Raw genomic sequence first — 20,915 nt, 5'->3', positions numbered from 1 at the left:
TAAAAGCTTTCTTTTTCTTCAGATTAGAAGTTCCCTTGTGTGATATATTGTTATATGTGAATGAAGGTTTCAAGGTTAATAATAGTGGAAAATTAAAAGCTGTATCTAAGGATAAATTAAGAGCTAGTTCCCCTCATTCTCCAAAAATGGAAAGAACTCGTCGACAAAAGGTATGTAAGTGGCTAGTTAAGTTCCGTTCTTTATTTTTCTGTTTTGCAATTTTTTTGATATCTTGTTATTATTTAACGCAAGTATTTTGTATTTATTCTAGAGAGGTAGAGAAGAACTTGAAGATTCTATGAAATCTAAAGTAAGTTTAAAATTTGTAATGTGTTTAGCTAAAAGCATTCGTGTATCTGTGTGTTGTTTTAACAGTAGGAAAAATGGTTTCATATCCTGCTTATCGCTGTTGTCTTGGCAATTTTTTGTGTGACACTAATAAAATATAAATCTCAGAAGAGTACCAACTTAAAGGGTATAACATGTAGCCTCTCTTAAGCAAACCTCTTGTTTTATTTTTAAAAATAAATTATGATAATCGGGACACAAAAATATCCCCCTGTACAGTGATTACTTTATGGAGGATATTTTCCTCTTGTAATCTGGCTTACTGTACAATTGCCAAGGTGTCAAATGGATTTTAAATGTGCAAAAATTTTTAATAAAGACATATGATTTGTCTGGGGGTGGTTACAGGCTATGCTTTTCGAGTTGGTGAGCTACGATGATGTTTTATTCATTGACCTTCTCGAAAGTCAATGTCAAAATGTTGCCTTGACTTCGCGAATATTCTGTTGGAAATTACGATATGGAAATCTTGCTTCTAAATTTTTCAAGCTAGTGTTTTTATTATCTTATGTATTTTTCTGCTCAGTATTTTATTTCTAATTTTTTGTCTGTATAAACTCTTAATTTGTAGATGTTTTAATATTAGTACCTGTCAACCTGTACAATGTTTCTTTCAAAGTTATTGTTATAGTTTTATTCTTTGAGTTCAAGAGGATATTTCTTATTCACTTTTTTAACTTGCATACCATTGAGTAGTTATCCCCAGAATTTAGTGACCATTTTGACATGAGTGCAAATACATAAATCTTTTTGAATACTTACATTGTATATCTATATTGTATTGAAATGTCTATGTGAAATCTAACACTATACAAACTATGTTTAGAATGTTTGGCAGTTATAGTGAATGAACCTATATATTATTCATTCTGTAAAAATAATACTATCTTAACTAGGCATAGACTGTAGTTGATTCTATGATATCCCTTTATGAATAGTAAATTAGTTTTGTTTATGTCCATTTTTATCTTTTATCGGCCTAATAATTGGCACTCAAGTAATGTTAAAATAACTTGATGAAAAAAGGTATATAAATGGCTGGCTAAATATTGATGTAGAAGTTACTTAATATCATTTGGTGCAAGAATTTTTCTTTCTTTATTCTAGAAAGGAAAAGGAAAGTCTCAAAGAAATACCAGCCCTAAAGTAAGTCTTTAAATTTCTACATTATGTTTAGCAGTGTTTTACCAATGCAGGGGTCTGTCTAGGTTTTTTTAAGATGTACCTATTTTCTGAAAATGTAGACTTAAATTGTGAATATTAAAAAATTAACACAAAAATATGGTAAAATTCGAAGATATTTTCAAAAATTGTCTCTACAAATTACATCATTTATGATTGGTAAATTTCTATATATTTGTCCCATATGTTAAAAAACAATTTTGATATCATAAAATTTTAGCTTAAAAATTGTATCCAAATTTAAAAATCATTGTCCATAGTCAAATTTCAACTTAAATTTAATGAAACAACATACTAGCACTAAAAGTTATCTTCATTATGAGAACATTTTCAACTGGGTCATACAGAAAAGAGTTTCATAGAGAAAAAATATTCTATTAGAATGAAATTAGAATAATGTTAAAAAATTATAGTTCAAATTTAGACTTCCTTTAAACTTTACAGCGGGACATCCTTGATACTTCATTTAAAAAAAAAAAATCTGCCAATAAAAGCTTGCTATAATGTGGCTTAAGTGACCGATTATGCTTACCACGCCACGCTATCTGACAAAACACGTGCTACATATTCGTAGAGCTCTTTTTCCTCGGGAAAATAAAATCATAACAGCTATCCGTGGGAGGGTTCTATTGCTAATTGAAATGCGTAATTAACAAGGGTGCCGGCAGAATAATATAAAATGGAGTGCAACCCTCTTACAAACTACCCCCCCCCCCCCAAAAAAAAAAACAAGACGATTACAATTCTTGTTTGATTAAGCAATTTTTTAATTGTTATGTATCAATAATTACTTAATTATTTGTTTTTGAATAAAAATACTTTTAATAAAAAAGATTTATAACAAAATTGTTTTTCTGTATCTCTTTAATTGTTTTTTAACAAAAAGCCAGGGGGTGCAAGTGATTACAATTAATTAAATTTTATTTTTCATTTTTGGTCTTTAAAAAGTTTGAAAAACACAAATCTAAAAAAATCAGCATACTGAAATGAAGATTTTAATTTAAAACAGTAAAATTTGGTAAATATTCGGTTAAAAATTCAGGGATGAGATTCTTCCGCGGATTTCCGTTTTTTTTCTTCAGATTTTTCCCGCTAATTTCCGCTGAAATTGTTTTTTGCACAAGTTAAAATATTTTATGAGGAATTTAATTTCCTCGGAGCGAAATTATTGAAGTCTTTATTCCTCCCTCTGAAGTTTCACTAAAAATCATTTCCTTGGGATAAAACTGGTTGACCTTTATACAGGGGTGAGATTTTTTTTGTCTCTCGAATTTCAGCCTTTTTATCAAAAACTCCGATTCTCTAAAAGTTTCGTTTTTTTTTTTTTATAAATATGCCGCTTTTTTTTAAAAAAAATTTGAGTCATTGAAGTAAAATAATTATATTTATTTACGATTTCAATCTACGCCTTAGCTCCTAACCCTTCCGCATTTTTACTTATATTGGCTATTTTTTCCGATTTCACGCACAGAAAATAAGATTTTCCGTATTTTTTTCCCCGTCGGCTGGATATCTCCTATTTTCGTTATTCTAATGTCGCTGCTTCTTGTATTCTGGCATGAAAAAAAAGAGAGAGAGAGAACCAAAATAAGGTTGTATTTGCTGTGAAAATATTTATTTGCTCATTCAATTAATCTTGCACATTTTTATTTATTATGTCTAAACAAAAACGATACAAACAAGCCTTTTAGAAATCCCAAGTCCAGACTCTGCAAATATCTCGATTTCTATCCACGCGATTTTAATATCAATCATCAATTTTTGTATTTCCTTAATTTAAAAATTGCGCATTGCGATTCTTATTTACGAGATTTAAAAATTCAATATCGTGCTATATATATATGCATATATATATATATCTTTTTTCTTCGATTTCCTCTTTTTTACTTTCTGACTACTCTCATCCCTGAAAATTGACTGTAACCAGTGTCCATGGAGTAATTATTTATTTTGATGTATCAAAAGAGTAGAAAACAGATTATCTTAATTGGTTTTCTAAATTCCTTTTTTTTTCATCCTTTAGAGACGTAAAAGCAGAAGGTTTTTCAAAGGCAGTTTCAAAACCACATTCAGTGTTTTCACTACAGCTTGAGAATCTCGCCTATTTTTTTCTTTTCTCACAATAAAAAACGATTAACGCGAGAAGTTTACTCACTCTATTAATAAATTTCAAAATGTATGAATTTTGGAAAAAGTTTCGTCTTATGCCATTTTGAATAAAATCAGTTTCACTTTTCTTCCTTGATCTTTCATTATTTTGAACATCAGTCCTTGTTATCTAGCTTCCCTATTTATCAGTATTGTTCAGAACCGGTGCGAACAGCAGAGCACCCTCCCGAACCACTGAACTCCTTTCGGAACACATTTCTCGGCAACCACCTGTTCCCCATAGGTAATGTTTCTTCATATAAGAGAGTTACATTTTTTGTGCATGAATGTAAGATGGACAAATACCTTGTTGAGGCGACATCTTCTACGTAACGGCAAATGAAAATTAAACGAATGTCGGTAGAAACAGTCAAAACAAAACAAATACGGATAGTTTTCATCCAAATAAATATAATAGCCGATGAAAAAGTAGATATAGAACATTTTCCATATGATGATGCAACAAAAATATTCAATTAGAAAATGTGAAAAATGTATTATAATTAAAGAAAAAATTTTTTTCCGAGTCTAATTGTGTTTTTTTTTAATTTTTAGAAATCTCATTTAACTCTGCAATTTGCTCTTTAACTCTGAAATTCTCTGCAATATTTTTCTGTAATGAATACACTGACATATATATTCTCTTTTGTTTAAAATAAAAGAGGTTGCTTGTTTCTGGAATGATTTATATGAAAACATTGCTGGAAAGCAGATAAGATAGTTTGCATATCTAGTTACCTGTTGTAAAGGAGAATTTTTTCTATTTGGGTTATTCATTAAAACAGGTGGTTAAGAAAACAGCCTATTCCTGAGAAAATTAAAAGGTAGTGTTTTTAAGGGAGGACAGCCTATTTTTATGTGGAAGGTGTATTTTTCTGGGTCAAAATTTTGGCAGCCCTTTCTAGAAGTGCTTAGTGAGAGCACAGTTAAATCTGAATTTATTTTCATTCATATTTGCACCATTCTGAAGTACTTCTTCCTGTTAACATTTTGCTGCATCCTGTACTCAGTACATGCCCGCCAAGTTTTGCTCATTCCGCGAATTGCTTCCTATTGCTTCGGAAGCAATAAAAACATTAATAGAATTTTTAAACACTAGGTTAAAAAAACTTATTTATCTGCCAGAGCTTAAACTTTCAGTATTCAATAACTAGTATTTATTTATCCAATTTATTTGTTTATATATAATGGTGATGTTAATATTTTCTTAAATTTTATTTCTACTTTCAATATAAAAATAAATTACTATGGAGAATCCATTTTAATAGGCAGCTATATTTAAATATAATAGCATCTTGATTGCCGAAAAGAATTATTTCATTTGACAAGAAGTTTTCTTGAAGGAAATTAAGGAAAAATTATTATTTTTATCCCTTTGCTGATACTGAGTTCTTAATTAACTGGTAATGTTTATTTTTAGAAGGAGATTAAGTATGAAGCTGATTACTCTGATGCTGTGAGTAGTAGCTTTTATACACTCTTATGAGTTTTTTAGGTTGATTGTTTGAAGATTTTAATTCATGTTTTTCTCTTGCAGGAAGATGATTCAGAAGCAGACAATAGTTTTAAAGAGAATCAGGTGATTAAATGTTTTATCTTTTTAATGCTTTATTGGCAAGATTTTCCAGTTTGTACTGTCATATATATCCTATTGAGTTGTCAATAAACACCAATTTTTTTATTTATTTTTTCAAATTTAGGAATTATTGTTATTCTCACAAATGGCGTTAAGACCTATATAAAACTTTAAAGTAATTTAATTATCTGTTGAAATTTTTATAGATTTAATATAGAATACTCTTAAATCATATTCTTTTCTATAAATTATTAGAAATAGTTTTTACACAATATTCTATGGTATTTTATTCGATTTGGTTAACAAAAAATATTTGATTTAGCAAAACACTTACGTTTCAATTACATATATATTAGTTTCTTATATAATTGAGTTTCTTTTTCTTCATAAATATTAATTATAGATACATACATCTTTTCCTCATAAATAATAATTATAGATAATATAGATCTCCATAAATAATAATTATAGATACATCTTGTTTGTTTAATAAATCTGAGAAAACTTACCAGAGAGTACCTTATACCCAAACCTACTCCCATAAGCAATAAGCAAAATATTTTCAAATGTTCTGCAAGCATTTCGCAGCGAAAAAAAGTCAACTTTACTTTAAAATACTATATTTTCATTTATTAAAATACAGGACCAAGATTTTGATGATGATGATGAATTATTAATAAAATGCCTATGATGTGAAGGTCCGGTCATTAAAATAAGGGCTGCCTTAAAAATCTTTCGAAAGGACAAGTGCCCAGATGGTGCACCATTTGCAGACGCAAACATTCGCTGTGGTTTTTAATTTTTAAATGCGCTAATTTTTGCCACATATTATGCAAAAAGACATTGTCCTATTCAACGTTTTCACAATTAGTTCAATCCCAATCTATTTCGGCGTACTGCCGGTCTGTAGCGTATGAAAGTACCCTTTGTTTTACATGTTAGAGGAACTACCTGCAGGTACGCACTTGCATATACTGAGCTGGATTCGGTAGTAAGGGTTTTTTACTTTCATGTGCAACCCTGCTGCATTTTTGCAAGAGATTCTCAATTTCAGAATTCATTTTCTGCCCCTGTAATAGAATTGAAAGATCTCTCTAATTTTTGCTGATTACAGGAACCAACTAAAGATTGTCGATTTGTTTTCTCTATTAGTGAAAGAAAATTTCATTTCTCTTGTTAATTTCATCGTTTGTGATGCCCCATTGTCTACGTCACTGTAAATAAAACCATCAATTGTCTAATTATGATATTTTTCAAAGTGCTTAAAAATATTTTTTTAGTGCTTTAAAGGTGCTTATTTTTTGTTGAAAAATTTTTCTGCGTACCTTTTTTGATTAATGGTTAATAATATTTGATGTGAAATTTCTGGTTTTGAAAAATTTCAATTGTATTTTCTCATTTAAGGAAAATGAACTAAGTGAGTTTGAAAGACTTGCACAAAAAAATCGAGCAGAAAGGGAGGCCTTCCTGCAATCCTTAAAGATTAATGAGGCAAGTATATTTTTGTTTATTCATTTTATGTAACATTACACATTCCGTAATCTAATAAATATGATTTTTTTAATAGATTAAAGAAGAATTCGTAAAATCTGTTGAAAGTATTGCTAAGTCTAAACCTAAGCCAAGAATTTCTACTTTCAAAAAGTAAGTGTATTTCGTTTGAGATCAATAAGTCTTTATTCTTTATTCAGTCTTGGCCATTAATATAATAAGTACATTATTTTAAAGACACAAACCTGTCGATCCTACGCCACTAAGAAAAAGTAGAAGATTGGCAAAGCTGGATATTGATTTATCTGAACAAGCTCTTTATGCTAAAGCTGTTGCAGAAGCCAGCAGTGCAGAAAATGTTGAGGAAAAGGTTAGTTAGTTTTAACGCAGTTAATTAAAATTTGATGTTTTTTTTGTTTGTGAGTTCTCTCGCTCTCTTTGTTTGTTTTATTAGTTACTATCTATAATAATAAAATTAAGAGTTTGTGTGTCTTATAACTGTAGAACTGTTTGTCCTATCATCCTGAAATTTATACAATGATTGAAAGAAGCAATTTTAGCTCATGATCCTAAACAAATTTAAGATTTCAATTAAATTGTTCAAGAAAGACATTTAAAAAATGGAATTTTCCCATTGGTTTAGAACCAGTGCCACTGATATAAATGAATTAACAGACAGTTTCAGTCATGCTTGCTTGTCTTCATTAATTAAATACAAGTTCATTGCACGTTCTGAGATACTTAATTATTGTTTATACGTTATGCCAAATAAACTCAATGATCAGCATGGGTGTGGTAGCACAGCTGCTCTATGTCACCAAATTAGTATTTTTTTAAGTAATATAAAGCCACATCAGGAAATAAAACCACATCTGTCCAAACATTTTGTGAAAGGTTCTGTTTTTATAAAATTGTGAAAAAACTATTCATAATTTGTGAATATAAAATAAGTGTTAAGTCACATTCTTTCCACTGGTCCTGCTTTTGCGAATTTGCGCAGATAGAGTCCTGTTAGTACAAAAATTGCTAAAAACTTTTTCAAGAAGTTTTTAAACTGTAAATAGATACAAGATTCTGCTCAGCAATTGCTGCTACTAAATTAGAGATGCAACATATAAGTCTTTGGTATTTAGCCTATACTGCTGAACACAGAATATTCATTTCGGACGAATAAGGGAAATAAAATCACTCACATCTTTAATAATTTTAATTGACATACTTTAAATAACACAACTTAGTCATGTATCACTTTTAATGTGTTACGTATTAAGTAAACTTAAATAATTCTTAAATTTATAATATTTTATTTAAAAAATAGCCAAAGATTTTTTTTAACGTAATATTCTATTAATTAATTTTATGAATAAATATAAATTGATCAATTATTTATTTACAAAAAAATTATGATTTAATAATGATGAGAATGCATACATAATGTATGTAAAAGTAGAAATATTTTCTTAGAATACTACAGTGGTGGCCAAAAATGTGGACAGTTTTTGAAAGTTTCATGTTTTTCAACTTTGTGTGCTTGTAGAATATATTAATTTTCACTTAAATACAAACGTTTATATATCAAATTGAAGGTAATTTAATGTAGAATTTAATAATAAATACAGTATTACAATATCTGTATTACAAAAAAAGTTATGCAATTTATAATAAGATCAATCTTAGATTTGCATTTTTTTAAAGTGATACTTACACAATCAATACTTGGTAGGATAACCCTTATTTTTAAAGACAGCTTCACAGCGTCTTTTCATCGAGTGAATGAGTGTTTGGAGTTCCTCTTTCGTAATCACATGGTGCCAAGAATCAATTATAGCTTCAATAAGTTGTCTTTTATTGGGTGGACGTTTTTTTTTTTTTTTTTGTACAAGAATTTTCAAACGTCGCCCCAAATTTTCAATTGGATTGAGATCAGGGCTGTTTCCTGGCCATGGTAATATATCTATGCCTTTATTTTGAAAGCATGCTTTGCATACTTTTGCTGTGTGGCAAGGAGCTGAATCCTGCTGAAAAATAAATGGTGCGTTGTTGGAGAAGAGGTCCCTGATGGAAGGTATCAATTTTGGTTTCAGGGCAGTTTCGATGTATTTTTTGGCATTCAGGATGCCATCAATCACTTGAATTCGGCCCACACCATCTGCAGATATACATACAGATCAGGATGAAGTGCTTCACCTACTCTACGTCTCACATATTTTCTACAATCGCTTCCAAAGAGCTATATTTTACTCTCATCACTCCAGATTACTTACTTCTATTTATTTTCTGACCATTTAATGTGTTCTTTTGCCGACTTAACTCGTTTTTCGCGTTGCTTTTGATTTAAATATGGTTTTTTTTCTTGGAATTCTAGCTTGTAGTCCAAATCCTGATAAGCTTCTTCTTTTTGTTCTTGAACTTACTGCAAAACCAGCTGCATTCATTTCACATCTAATGGCATCTGATGACATTTTTCTATCTTGAAGGCATAGCCATTTAATTATTCTATCGGGAATAGCACTTGTGCATTTTTTTCGGCCTGATTTGGCATCCTGAATGCCAAAAAATACATCGAAACTGTCCTGAAACTAAACAACGAGCCATTTATTTTTCAGCAGGATTCAGCTCCATGCCACACAGCAAAAGTATGCAAAGCATGCTTTCAAAATAAAGGCATAGATATATTACCATGACTAGGAAACAGCCCTGATCTCAATCCAATTGAAAATTTGTGGCGACGTTTCAAAATTCTTGTACGAAAAAAACGTCCACCCAATAAAAGACAACTAAGTGAAGCTATAATTGATTCTTGGTACCATGTGATTACAAAAGATGAACTCCAAACACTCGTTCACTCGATGAAAAGACGCTGTGAAGCTGTCTTAAAAATTAAGGGTTATCCTACTAAGTATTGATTGTGTAAGTATCACTTTAAAAAAATGCAAATCTAAGATAGATCTTACTATTAATTGCATAACTTTTTTTGTAATACTGTATTTATTATTAAATTCTACATTAAATTACCTTTAATTTGATATATAAACGATTGTATTTAAGTGAAAATTAATATATTCTACATGCACACAAAGTTGAAAAACATGAAACTTTCAAAAAGTGTCCACATTGGCCACCACTGTATGTTTGGAATTTAAACTTAGGGAAACTTAGTTTGTCTCAAACGGTCTTTTCTTCCACCATCCCGGGAAGGGTTTATTCAATTAAAACAACAATAATGAAGATAAACAAATTTGTGAAGGGTGCGTTTTTATGAAAAGATATTTTGTGAAGGGTCCGTTAACGGACCCAAACTTCTTCTGAACAGACACCTGCACATGTTATATGTATACATAGTTATACTTTTAAAATGGTGTTCTATGAAACTAAATAATTTAAATTAAACAGTATAAATAGTGCTAATAAAAAAAATCAAATTCTTATCGCTGTCTGGGCTGCATAATGGTACTAAAACATTTAAGAAAAACATTAAAAATCTCCATGAAAGAAGAAGAAAAAATTCTTTAACAATGGTTTCTGCCAGAATTGACATGGCAAAAATGTAAGTTAATAAAATTGATGTAAAAAGTAATTCCAAAATCGCAAACATTTAAAAGATAGTTCACAATGATTTTTTTTTTTTTTTTTTTTGAAATTTCTATTTTAGTAATTGGCTATTTTGTTACAAATTCTGATTTGTAACTGAAAAATTATTTAATGAATGTGGTAATTTTCTTCCTTTTTTTTATTTCACTACTATCATAAATTAATGTATTATGACATGGAAGTTTCGCATTTGAGTAATGACCTTCCAAAGCTCTTAGCTTGCTGAACTAACAATTGTTTTTATTGATACAAATTTTTAGAAGGTATTTAAAACCCCTGTATTTTTCATACAATAGTATTACGATATGCAAATATCGACTCAGTCATTTGACCAGTGACTTTTGGACACAACAATACCATGTATTTTTCCATCAACTTGTCACAGTTCTTGCTACTCATTTCCATGTGATTTTTTGAATCCTTATGTTTCGATATATTATTTTTATGCAGAAATTTGAATTGCGCATTTGGGTAATTTATATTTGATGCCCTGTTTCTTTAATTTTTGTATAATTTTTATAACAGAGATATATTTTTAAAACTATTTTATTACATCTCACACAGCTTAAAATGTACATTTGAGTGACCCCTTTATGGAAACATCTATTTCACATGATTTTGTCATAAATTTATACACAGGGTGGCCACCCACCTGGAAAACCTGGAATTATCAGGGAATTTTTTTATGCTGGAAAAAACCCGGAAATATCAGGGAAATTTGGATAAAAACCTGGAAAAATCAGAGAATTTTAAAGAAAAGCTGGAAATTTTTCTTTGATAATTTTTTTAATTTCACTAATTTAAATTATTTGCTAATTTTCTTAATTTAAATTATTTCATCCATTATACCCACTTTTTTTTAACGGAAATGTATCGCCAAACAGTTGAAATATCATCAACTTAGCAAAATTTGCTCCATTATAGTTCTGTTAAACTAGAATGCCATATAAAATTCTCCCACGGTTGCTAAACAAATGTGGAAACTTTTGATCGCTATGGGAATTTAGGAAAATTTAGGAAAGATTCTGGTGGAAAAAGGGATTAGGATATTAGCTTCTGTTTCTAAATTCTGTCCTTGGGCTGAATCCATTTATGGCTCAAGTTTGTTCTGATGCTTTGATGGATATTTTTTTTCTCGATTTTGACAAAATGTTTTTGTATTTTTAACTTTATAAAATTCTCCAAAAATTAGTTGGTTAAATTTTATGATAATAGATTTTATATTGCACTCTTTTTCTTTTTCTACTCCCATTCAAAAAAATCTGTGAATTATTTTTTCTGAGCAAACCAACAAATCACACATTTTTTTACAATCGCTAACAGCAATGTTTGTCGACAAATTGTTACAACTGTTGCATTAATGGCAATTTTTTCTATTTCATTTTAACCTCTTATAACATATTTTAATTTTAAAAAAAGGCTCCCTTGTTGGTCAATATATGATTTTTGATTCAAAATTTTGTACCAAAACATTAGAAAATAAATAAAAAATCTTGAAAATTGTCTAAATAAATTATTTTTTTCAAGTATGATATGTTAAAAAAGTAACATTTTGAATAAAATATTTTATAATATAGACACTTTTCTTGTACACATCCTATACTTTATAAGAAAAAAGAAACAAAAACCTGGAAATTTTAAGATTTTTATCTGGAAAACCTGGAAAAATCAGGGAAATTTGAAATCTGATTCGAGTGGCCACCCTGATACAGTTTTGTCATAGTTTTTTTTTCTCTCCTTTTTTTTTGTGTTCGGTCAATATTGCCTCAGATTTCGATTATTTTTTAAATCTGCACTAATTTTAAAAACAAGTTGTTTTTTTACCGGGACGATGACTCGCGAAATGGATGAAGGTGGGAATATGTAATTTTCTCCAAAATGTGAGAGTATTGCTTATTATAGTAGAAATATATTCTTTTGGATGTTGTTGAGAAAAAAATTTATTACATAAATTTTTATTTTCTTTGCATTTTATAGATGTTACTTTTGCATATTAATGAATAAGGCCTATCCTGCCCATCTAATACATATGCCATAAGCAAACAAGTAAAAAAAAAAATGGATTTGCACAAAATGTTAAAAAAAATTATTATTTATTTTTTATTTTATTTTTTTTTTACAAAATATGGATAGTTAAATTATATAAATGAAAGTTTCATTTGGCAAAAGCTATTGTTTTATAATTACTATCCCTACCAAAATGCACTCATAGGGGACAGTATAATTACTTAATTATTTGAAAATCTTTGTGTGATTCATTTGATTTTATTATTACATATTTAGTTTCTTTATAATCAGATTTCAAACAATAATAAAAAATAAAAAAACATTGTTAATAAAGATATAAAAACTCAATTTTGACACTTGTTAATTTATGACTGTGTTATTAATAATATTGAGATAAAATTAAAAATGTTTTAATGTTTAGAAAGCTATGAATACATTCTGTTTTGTTCCAAGTATAGTTTGAGTTAAAAAATCAAACTCAAATTCGATTCTGGGGGGATGAATAGAATCAAATTTTCTGTCAATTTAGTTGAATTTGATGTGCTTTTTTGATCCAATTGCTTTAAGTTATAATTTTAGCAACATTAATTTAAATTTTGATTTTTTTTTCATCGATTTTTTGGTCATTTTAAAAAGGATGTGTATTATTCGCAGTTTAAGTTTTAATTACTTGATAACATTTTTTAATTTTAGTTAAATTATATAAATATAGGTGAGGGAAAGAAGAACAAGACTAAAACTTTTACTTTCACTTTCTGGAATGTTTTGATGAGATTACTGAGCTGTTTGGATGAAAAAAATTTATTGGTCGCTGGCGACAAAAGATGTAAAAAAAAATTATGTTTCATGTAATGTAGAGGTGCTCAACCTGCAGCTGGACGACTGTTGTTGTGCATCCCGCAAAAGCTTCTAAACACAAAAAAATATAAAAATTTGAAAAATTTAATTTAATCGCTCATTTGTGTCATTACTTTTTGACATGCTCAATTTACATACATTCTATTATAAATCTGTATTTCTGAATCGCATTTTCCGGCATAATTCCTCTGCAACTTAGCATGGTTTTTGAAAAACCTAATACCTTTAATATATTAAGATACATGAATTTTGAATTTGAGTAATCCCTTTTTGTCCTGCTTTTTCTGCCTATTTCATCTTAAATCCAAGTGATTTTTCAATCCTTTTTTTTGCTGGTTTGTTTATTTGTTTGATTTCAAAAATTCTGATACAAAATATTACAACTTGGCCATTTAAACTTGTTATTAATTATTATTATTTAAAATATTCAATCATGCATTTAATATTTTAACTGCGCACTTTTTGACTCTTTGTTTTACACAGATCGTAAACTAAAACTAATTTTAAAGAGAAAAAGAAAAATTTTTTGAAAGGCAATTTTTGCTACACTTTTCCACATGTTTTTGAAAATGCCAAATTTTTACTTAGAGATCATTACGACACAAGGGTTTCAAATCGCATTTTTTGACATGCTTTGTTTGTACCAATTTAATTGTAACACTAAATTGTTTAAATCCAAATTTTTATTGCTTTGCAATTCCACGTGGTTTTTTAATTTTATTATGAAATGCAAATTTTGAATAAGACGTTTAAATAATTGCTTATTGTCATGTCTTATTCGTACTAATTTCATCATGATTTAAGCAGGGCTGATTGTGCTCCGGAGAAAATCCGGATTTCCAGAATTTTCGCTAGCAGTGATCCGGAAGTTTCCGGAGATTGAAGGTCCACACGTTTCAAAAAATCATTGATCACAGAAGTTTCCGGAAATCAAATTTTCAAAAATGGTGCTTAAAAGCACAGTTTATTTTATTTGTTTGTAAGGGAGCGCCAGAGAGATGCTTTATAAGCTTATATTCATGATTAATATTCATTTTTTATCAGTAAATAGTAGTTATAATCATTAACTCAAGAAAGAAAGACTTATTAGTAAATTTTAATTACTTCTGCAGGTCATCGTAGGTATGTGTAAAATTTTAAATAGATTTCAAGTAAGCTAGAAAATATTGAGAAATAGGAAAAAAACCTTGTTTAAATATTTTTCAATTTAAACTGTTTTTTTTTTTTTTTTTTCTGTTTGTTACTCCGGAAATTTTCCGGAATTTTGACTTGGGCTCACAATCACCCCTGTTTAAGCAGGGTTTTTTGTTTTGGTGCAATTATTGCAACGTTTTCCATGTGATATTGACGATTCTGTTTTTTTTTTCCCCTACTACTCTTATTTTAAACACTACTTTGATTTATTGCCTGATTTAAAAATAAAAAAATTTATGGATTTCAAAACAAAAGTTCCATTTAATATTGATGTTGTAAACTTGCATTCAGTAAAAACTGTATCAGGGGATACTGTTTATCATTAATTCTGTCAAATTATTCTTCACTGTCAAAATTACTTAATTGTTAAGTATAATACTGTTCATTTTATAGTTACTACAAGCTCACCAGTCTCTTGCAAAGTCAAGGGATTAGCTCCCGATGGGATAAAAATCTCAAAATCCGAATTTCAAAACATGATTAATCTGAGCGATATGAGACCTTTTCTTCTCTCTATATGGTACTGAAAAGAGGTGTGGTGAATGAAGACCTATAAGATATTGTCATATGTTATCATATGCAAACAGTGAAAGATAATTACCATATACCTAACATTTGTGACTTTGCATCGCAGTTGCATGGTGCAAAAAGCTATTCTCATTTTGATTTAGAGCCTATCGAGAAATACCTATTAATCTTACAGATGTTCATAAAATGCCTATTTCCACACCTTTTGACCTTTTTGAGAGCTTAGAAATACAATTCCGTTTATGTAATGTTGCTGAAACGTTTCACTGATGAAATAACTCATGATTTTCCTGGAATGTTTTCATTTGTTGACAGTATTTTAATTGCTCCCAAAGATGAAAACGATTATATGTGACAATTACAAGCTCTTTTCTCTAGATTAAGGAATTGTAGAATTTTTATAAATGTATATTTGGAGTGCAATCTATTAAATTTCTAGGATTCCTAGTGTCTGAAAATTGAAACCCTTCCCAAATAAAGTTGAATTTATACAAAAATCCCCATGACCTACCTCTTTAACTCAATTTAAAAAAAATTTAAGAATTTTCAATTTTTATAGACGTTTTCTGCCTTAAGCTTCTTATATCTTCTCCCCATTAAATAAATTGTTAGAGGCTCATACAAATGAACAAACACGAAAAAAATTCCAATAAAACCAAAGAACCTCTTAATTGGGTTGAGCTATCTGAAAAAGCATTTACGGCAACCAGACAAGCTATAGCTGAATTTAGACACCCTATCCCCGGTGTTACTTTTTGTATTTTTACTGATGCATTGAATGTAGCGGTAGGTTGCTCTTTCATGCAATTACAAAGTAATCGATGAGAGCCCATTGCTTTTTTATCAGAAAAATTGGTCCACATATGATCAAGAATTATTGGCCATCTATTAGGCAATTAAAGAGTTCGGACATATGCCTGAGAGTAGAGTTTTTACGATCTAGGCAGATCAGCTTCCTCATCTCGACTTCATTAAACCAATTTTTCACTGTTACACACCATATTAAAGGCCCTGGTAGCATTGTAGCTTATGTTTTATCGAGAAGAGAAATAAACTCTATTTCACTGGCACATCTTAATTTTAAAGCATTATCAGAAGAGCAACTTGTTACAAAACTTGAAAAATTTACTTTCCCAGTCGCCACCAACTTTAAATTAACCAAAACATTATTTTCCCTTAGAAGATGTTACACTTTACTGTAATTTTGATATAGGCACACCTCGACCTTTTATGCTGGAATCATGCCTCACTGTTGTTCTTAGCCATATACTTATTTTTCTCATCCAGGTGTTTCAGTAACATCTAAAATGATATCATAAAGATTCCTTTCACCCAATATGCATAAATTTGTTATAATTCATGGACACACTAAGTGAAAAAAATGGTACTTTTGCAGTGGCAGATGCTAGATTTGTCACCTATCCATATAGACTTTATAGAACTTCTCGAGATTTCTGGTGGTTATCAGTATTGTATGACCAATATTGGCCGATTTACAAGATGGGCAGAAGTGATCCCCTCTAAGGACATGACAGCTATTACTACTTGTAAATCACTCGTTAATAGGTGAATTTCTTGCTCCTGGTGCCCAATTACCATTACTACTACTGATCAAGGGAAATATTTTGAATCCAAACTATTCCAAAATTTTACTGATGTTCTTGGAACACATAAAATTAGTAGTAATAGCAATCATCCGATTTCCAATGGAATCATAGAAAGATTCCATCGTTATTTGAAAATTATTATTATGGCTCATAATACAAAGAAATTATCAGAAATTTTACCCGTTGTTTTGCTTGCTATACCTTCAGCCATTAAGTCTGAACAATGCCTTGAAGGCTTAACTCTTGTATAGCTCTACACTCAGACATTTTGAACTGTGCTAACACTCTAACATCACCAACAGAAAATTTTGTAGCAAAACTTAAGCACACAATAAATACTATAAGTCCTGTTTCATTAATTCATCATGGCAAACTTCCTTTTTTATGTACATCAATCTTTACAAATTTGTTCTGATATATTTTTACAAATTGATGGTGTAAAACTAGCTTTAACTCCTCCGTAGACCGGACCTCATTTAGTAATGGAACATTCAGATAAAACATTTCTCATAAAACTTAATGGCAAATGTACTACCGTCTCAATTGATAGAGTTAAATCTGCTTTTCAAATTTCAAACAGTATAAAATCAAATCATTCACCTTCAGGATTTAATTCATTATTGCTTGCGAATGAAAAACTTGTTACTATTTCCAGATCAGGCGGCAGGTTGTGCACCCCTAATTTAAGGAAATTGTAATTGTTCAATATCTTTGGTATTTTTATTTTAATGAAGTTAAAGATAAACTATATGTGTTTTTTTGTGAAAGTTGAAAGCATGAGCTGTAAGATAAATTAATAATAGATAAAGTTTTTCTGGGTTTGATTGATTACAAAAGAAGTTCAGATTTTTTTGTGAAATCCATTTCGGTGACATCGTTACATTCAACTTATTTTTGCATTCAACTTGCTTGGATGACCTCGTGAACTACCAAGTGTTCAGTTCTCTCTTTTTTTTTTCATTGTTAGTGTATCACGCGTTGGTCACGATGTCATTCCTTATTTGTAATGCAGTGAGTGATACTTAAGTCTAAGTTGATGATTGTAATATTGTATTCCTTCTTTTCGTTGTCTTTCAGTTGCTTGTTCCGCAGAGTGTGTTTATTTATCTGTATCAGTATATCTATTTTTTCTATATGTAGTATCTGTGTTTAACTAATTTATGTTAAATAAACTATGAAAATTTTGTTTTTGCCTTAATGAGAGCTTGTATTAATTCACTCTGACCTATTTGGTGGTCCTGGGCAAAGAGAAAATAACTGCATTCTTTTAGTGTTAATGGTGAAATTCTTTGGTGGTCCTAGACAAAAAGAAAATAACTCCATTCTTTTGGCATTGATGGTAAAATTCTTTTGTTATTGTTATTCTTTAGTGTGCGTGCACATTTGGTTGATGTCTCATTGTGTATTTTAAGTGAAAAATGCTGATAATTTAAAAAGATTACAAACTTGACCTCAGATGTCATTTAAATTCTTTAATATCTTTGTTTTCGTGATCTATTATATTTTAAAAAAGCATCCAAATTCCCTTAATTTTTTTAGTACAGTAGGGAACCGATTATCCGGAACGATCGGGACCATCGCTATTCCGGATAACTGATTATTCCGGTTTTCTGAATCGCTGCAAAAAGCCGTTTTTTTTTTACTGTTAAACCCAACTAAAAAAAAAAAAATATTGAAAATAATCTTAAAAAGAAGAAAAAACTATGAAGTAATACACTAATGATTATTTCCAAAATGATGGTAATGTAAACATCTTTCAAAATCGAAAGAAAAATCCTAAAATCCTATGAGGGAAAAAAAAAAAAATTTTAAATGACGGGAAAATGTATCGAATTTCGTTACGGTTTTTTGGTTTTCCGGTTTTCTGATTTCCGGATAACGGGTTCTGTACTGTATATATATTAAAAATTTTTGTTCCGAATGTCTGTTAGTTTGTTACTTTATTTTGAATGTAATATTTAGTTTAAGATGAACGTTTGACTTAAATTAAATGTTATTCTTTTTTAAGGCTTGCAAACTTTGTTTGTAACCACCAATTCCAAAGTTTTGTAACAGTTTGCATAATCTATGTTGTTGTAAATGCCAATTATGTCACTATAAAATTACGCAAAATTTTTGTTACATTTAGACATTAGTAAAACATTTTTCAGATTAAATTAAAATATCGAAAATTGAAGAAAATACACCGAAGTCCACTAGCATATAGTAAACCTTTGGATGTATCATATAGCAAAGCTGTTACAGTAAGTGCAATTTAATAGAAATTTATAATTTTTAGTATTTGCTAGTAATAATAGAACAATAATAATAGGTAATTATTATCGAACATAAGCTAACGACAACAAAAAAACAGACATTGTTTTATGTATAATGAATAAGATTTATTATTGCATAAAATTCCATAAATTGTATAGAAAGAAAAATATTGGATTATCTGCTATTCAAAAAAATGTGTTTTAGGATGTTTAAAAGTTCCACGAGGTTTGTAGTTGTCCTGATTTTTGTGTGTGTGTATTTAAATTTTCCCTTTACTAAGAATACAAATGTAATTTTAAGAAAAATCTCTTTGCTGAATCAAAAAAAATTTCGATTTAACATCTTTTCATTTTAATTAAATATGTTAATAGAATCGCAATATTCTATGTTTAGACTCAAAGACCATCTCTTAATTATATACATGGTTCAGGCATACAACTTTACTGGCAGAATTTCTTGTTTCAAACTTTTTGGAAATTTTATTAAAAAGAAAAATTAATCATTTCACATTATCAAATTTTCATGATGATGAATTCAGAGGTCTTACTCTTTTTTGTTACTTCTAGAAATTACAACAAAAAAGATCTTGTAGGGTTAAGTTTTTGTAGTTTAGTAATTATTGATGTATATTAATTATTATTACTTTTTTTTAATTTTTCGTTTGCATTTTTCAAAAGTAATCTTACATCTATGTATACCATTCCAAAAATGACAGGATTGTTTCTTTGGTTTCTATCAAGATCAAAGAAATTATAAAAATAAATTAATTAAGCATATTTAAAAAATAATTAAAGCACTACTATATGTACAAACATCCACTTTTATTTTAGTTTGTGCTACTAAAAAAAAAGCTTTCTAAAATTACACATTTATACTTTTAGAAAGGATTAAGATTATAAATAATCTGAATATAGTCTGATGTACAGATTTTTTATTAAATTACACGTCGATTTAATGCTTCAGATTTCTAAATCACTATATATACTTACATGTTGCTGATGTTGCAAATATTTTGAATTATATTCATCAGGGGTCTGTCCAGACATTTTGTGAAAGGTCCATTTTTCATGAAATTGTGAAAAAATTACATTCTTTCAACCAGGGTCCACTTTTATGAATTTGCTCAAATAGGGTCCGTTATTGCAAAAACAAAAATTTTTTTAAGGAGTTTTTAAATTGTATAGACATACAAGATTATGCTCAACACTGTAAAATTGTAATTAAAAAAAATTAAATTTTAAAAAATAAACAACAATTGCTCCTTCTAAATTAGAGATGCAACATACAAATATTTGGTATTTAGCCTATACTGCTGAACGCAGAATATTAATTTTGGACGAATAATGGAAGAATCGTCTGCCGAAGACAAAACTTAATTAGTTTACATCCATCTTTCTTCTTTTCTGCCCTGGAAAGGGTTTATTCGATTAACAAAATAATAATGAAGATAAACGAATTTGTGAAGGGTCCGATTAAAAGAAAAATCATTTTGTGAAGGGTCAGTTTTTAAGTTAAAATCTTTTGCGAAAGGTCCGTTAACGGACCCAAATTTCTTCTAAACAGACCCCTGTTCATTAAAAGACATTGTCATATATGTGTATCATTTTGTACTTATTTAAAACTGTATAATAAGATTCAATCTATTTTCTAGAAACTACCATCTACTTATCCATTTGAGGAAGCCATTTCAACGAAAGATGATTGTTCAGAATTTATCAACAATTTTGATTTTACCATGGTAGACGATATAAAGTATAACCTAGAGTAAGTTTTGTTACACTTTTATTTTCTGTATTATATTTAATTAATTTTTATAATTACAATAATTATGTTATTAGCTATCTGCAGGATTTATTAAAGTGAGTCCAACCAATTAATTAATTTTTGGCAAACATTGAGCAATTTTTTTTAATCTTTTGAAAGTTTCTCCTAAAAAAAACAATCTCTCTATCTGAATATTATAAAGTTATCTTTTAACAGTCTTATCTTTCGAACATTTTATTTAATATATTCATAGTAATATATTCATAGTACCAATTGTAATTCTTCTTACTTTTTGTCAAATTTATGTATCTTCACTATTTAAGTTTTTAAAAATTAGTACATTATTTTTAGTTTATGACGTTAAT

The 20,915-nt window shown here is 29.0% G+C and overlaps 1 protein-coding gene across 8 annotated transcripts in view; it reads left to right on the top strand.

The window, feature by feature from the left end:
- LOC107451802 (WD repeat-containing protein 76) overlaps nt 1-20,915 on the top strand; it is a 30,895-nt gene that overhangs the window by 344 nt on the left and 9,636 nt on the right. For 3 of the 8 annotated variants that reach the window (XM_016068045.4, XM_016068029.5, XM_071185228.2), the window contains exons 2-11: nt 23-170; nt 272-310; nt 1,456-1,494; nt 5,099-5,134; nt 5,216-5,257; nt 6,659-6,745; nt 6,822-6,898; nt 6,983-7,115; nt 18,681-18,773; nt 20,438-20,550. In XM_016068045.4, the coding sequence (XP_015923531.1) occupies nt 147-170; nt 272-310; nt 1,456-1,494; nt 5,099-5,134; nt 5,216-5,257; nt 6,659-6,745; nt 6,822-6,898; nt 6,983-7,115; nt 18,681-18,773; nt 20,438-20,550 (683 nt within the window). In that variant the 5' untranslated portion in view covers nt 23-146. Of the gene's footprint in view, nt 1-22; nt 175-271; nt 311-1,455; nt 1,495-5,098; nt 5,135-5,215; nt 5,258-6,658; nt 6,746-6,821; nt 6,899-6,982; nt 7,116-18,680; nt 18,774-20,437; nt 20,551-20,915 lie in introns of those variants that run through there. The other 5 variants (XM_071185229.2, XM_016068037.5, XM_043044900.3 and 2 more) reach the window with 4 other exon arrangements.

Source organism: Parasteatoda tepidariorum, chromosome 5 (genome assembly GCF_982258835.1).
Source record: "Parasteatoda tepidariorum strain Cologne lab strain chromosome 5, Ptep-v5.0, whole genome shotgun sequence".
In the NCBI taxonomy this organism is placed as follows: Eukaryota; Metazoa; Arthropoda; class Arachnida; order Araneae; family Theridiidae; genus Parasteatoda; species Parasteatoda tepidariorum.
Note: the sequence above shows the minus strand (reverse complement) of the source record. Positions and strands in the feature narration are given on the sequence as shown.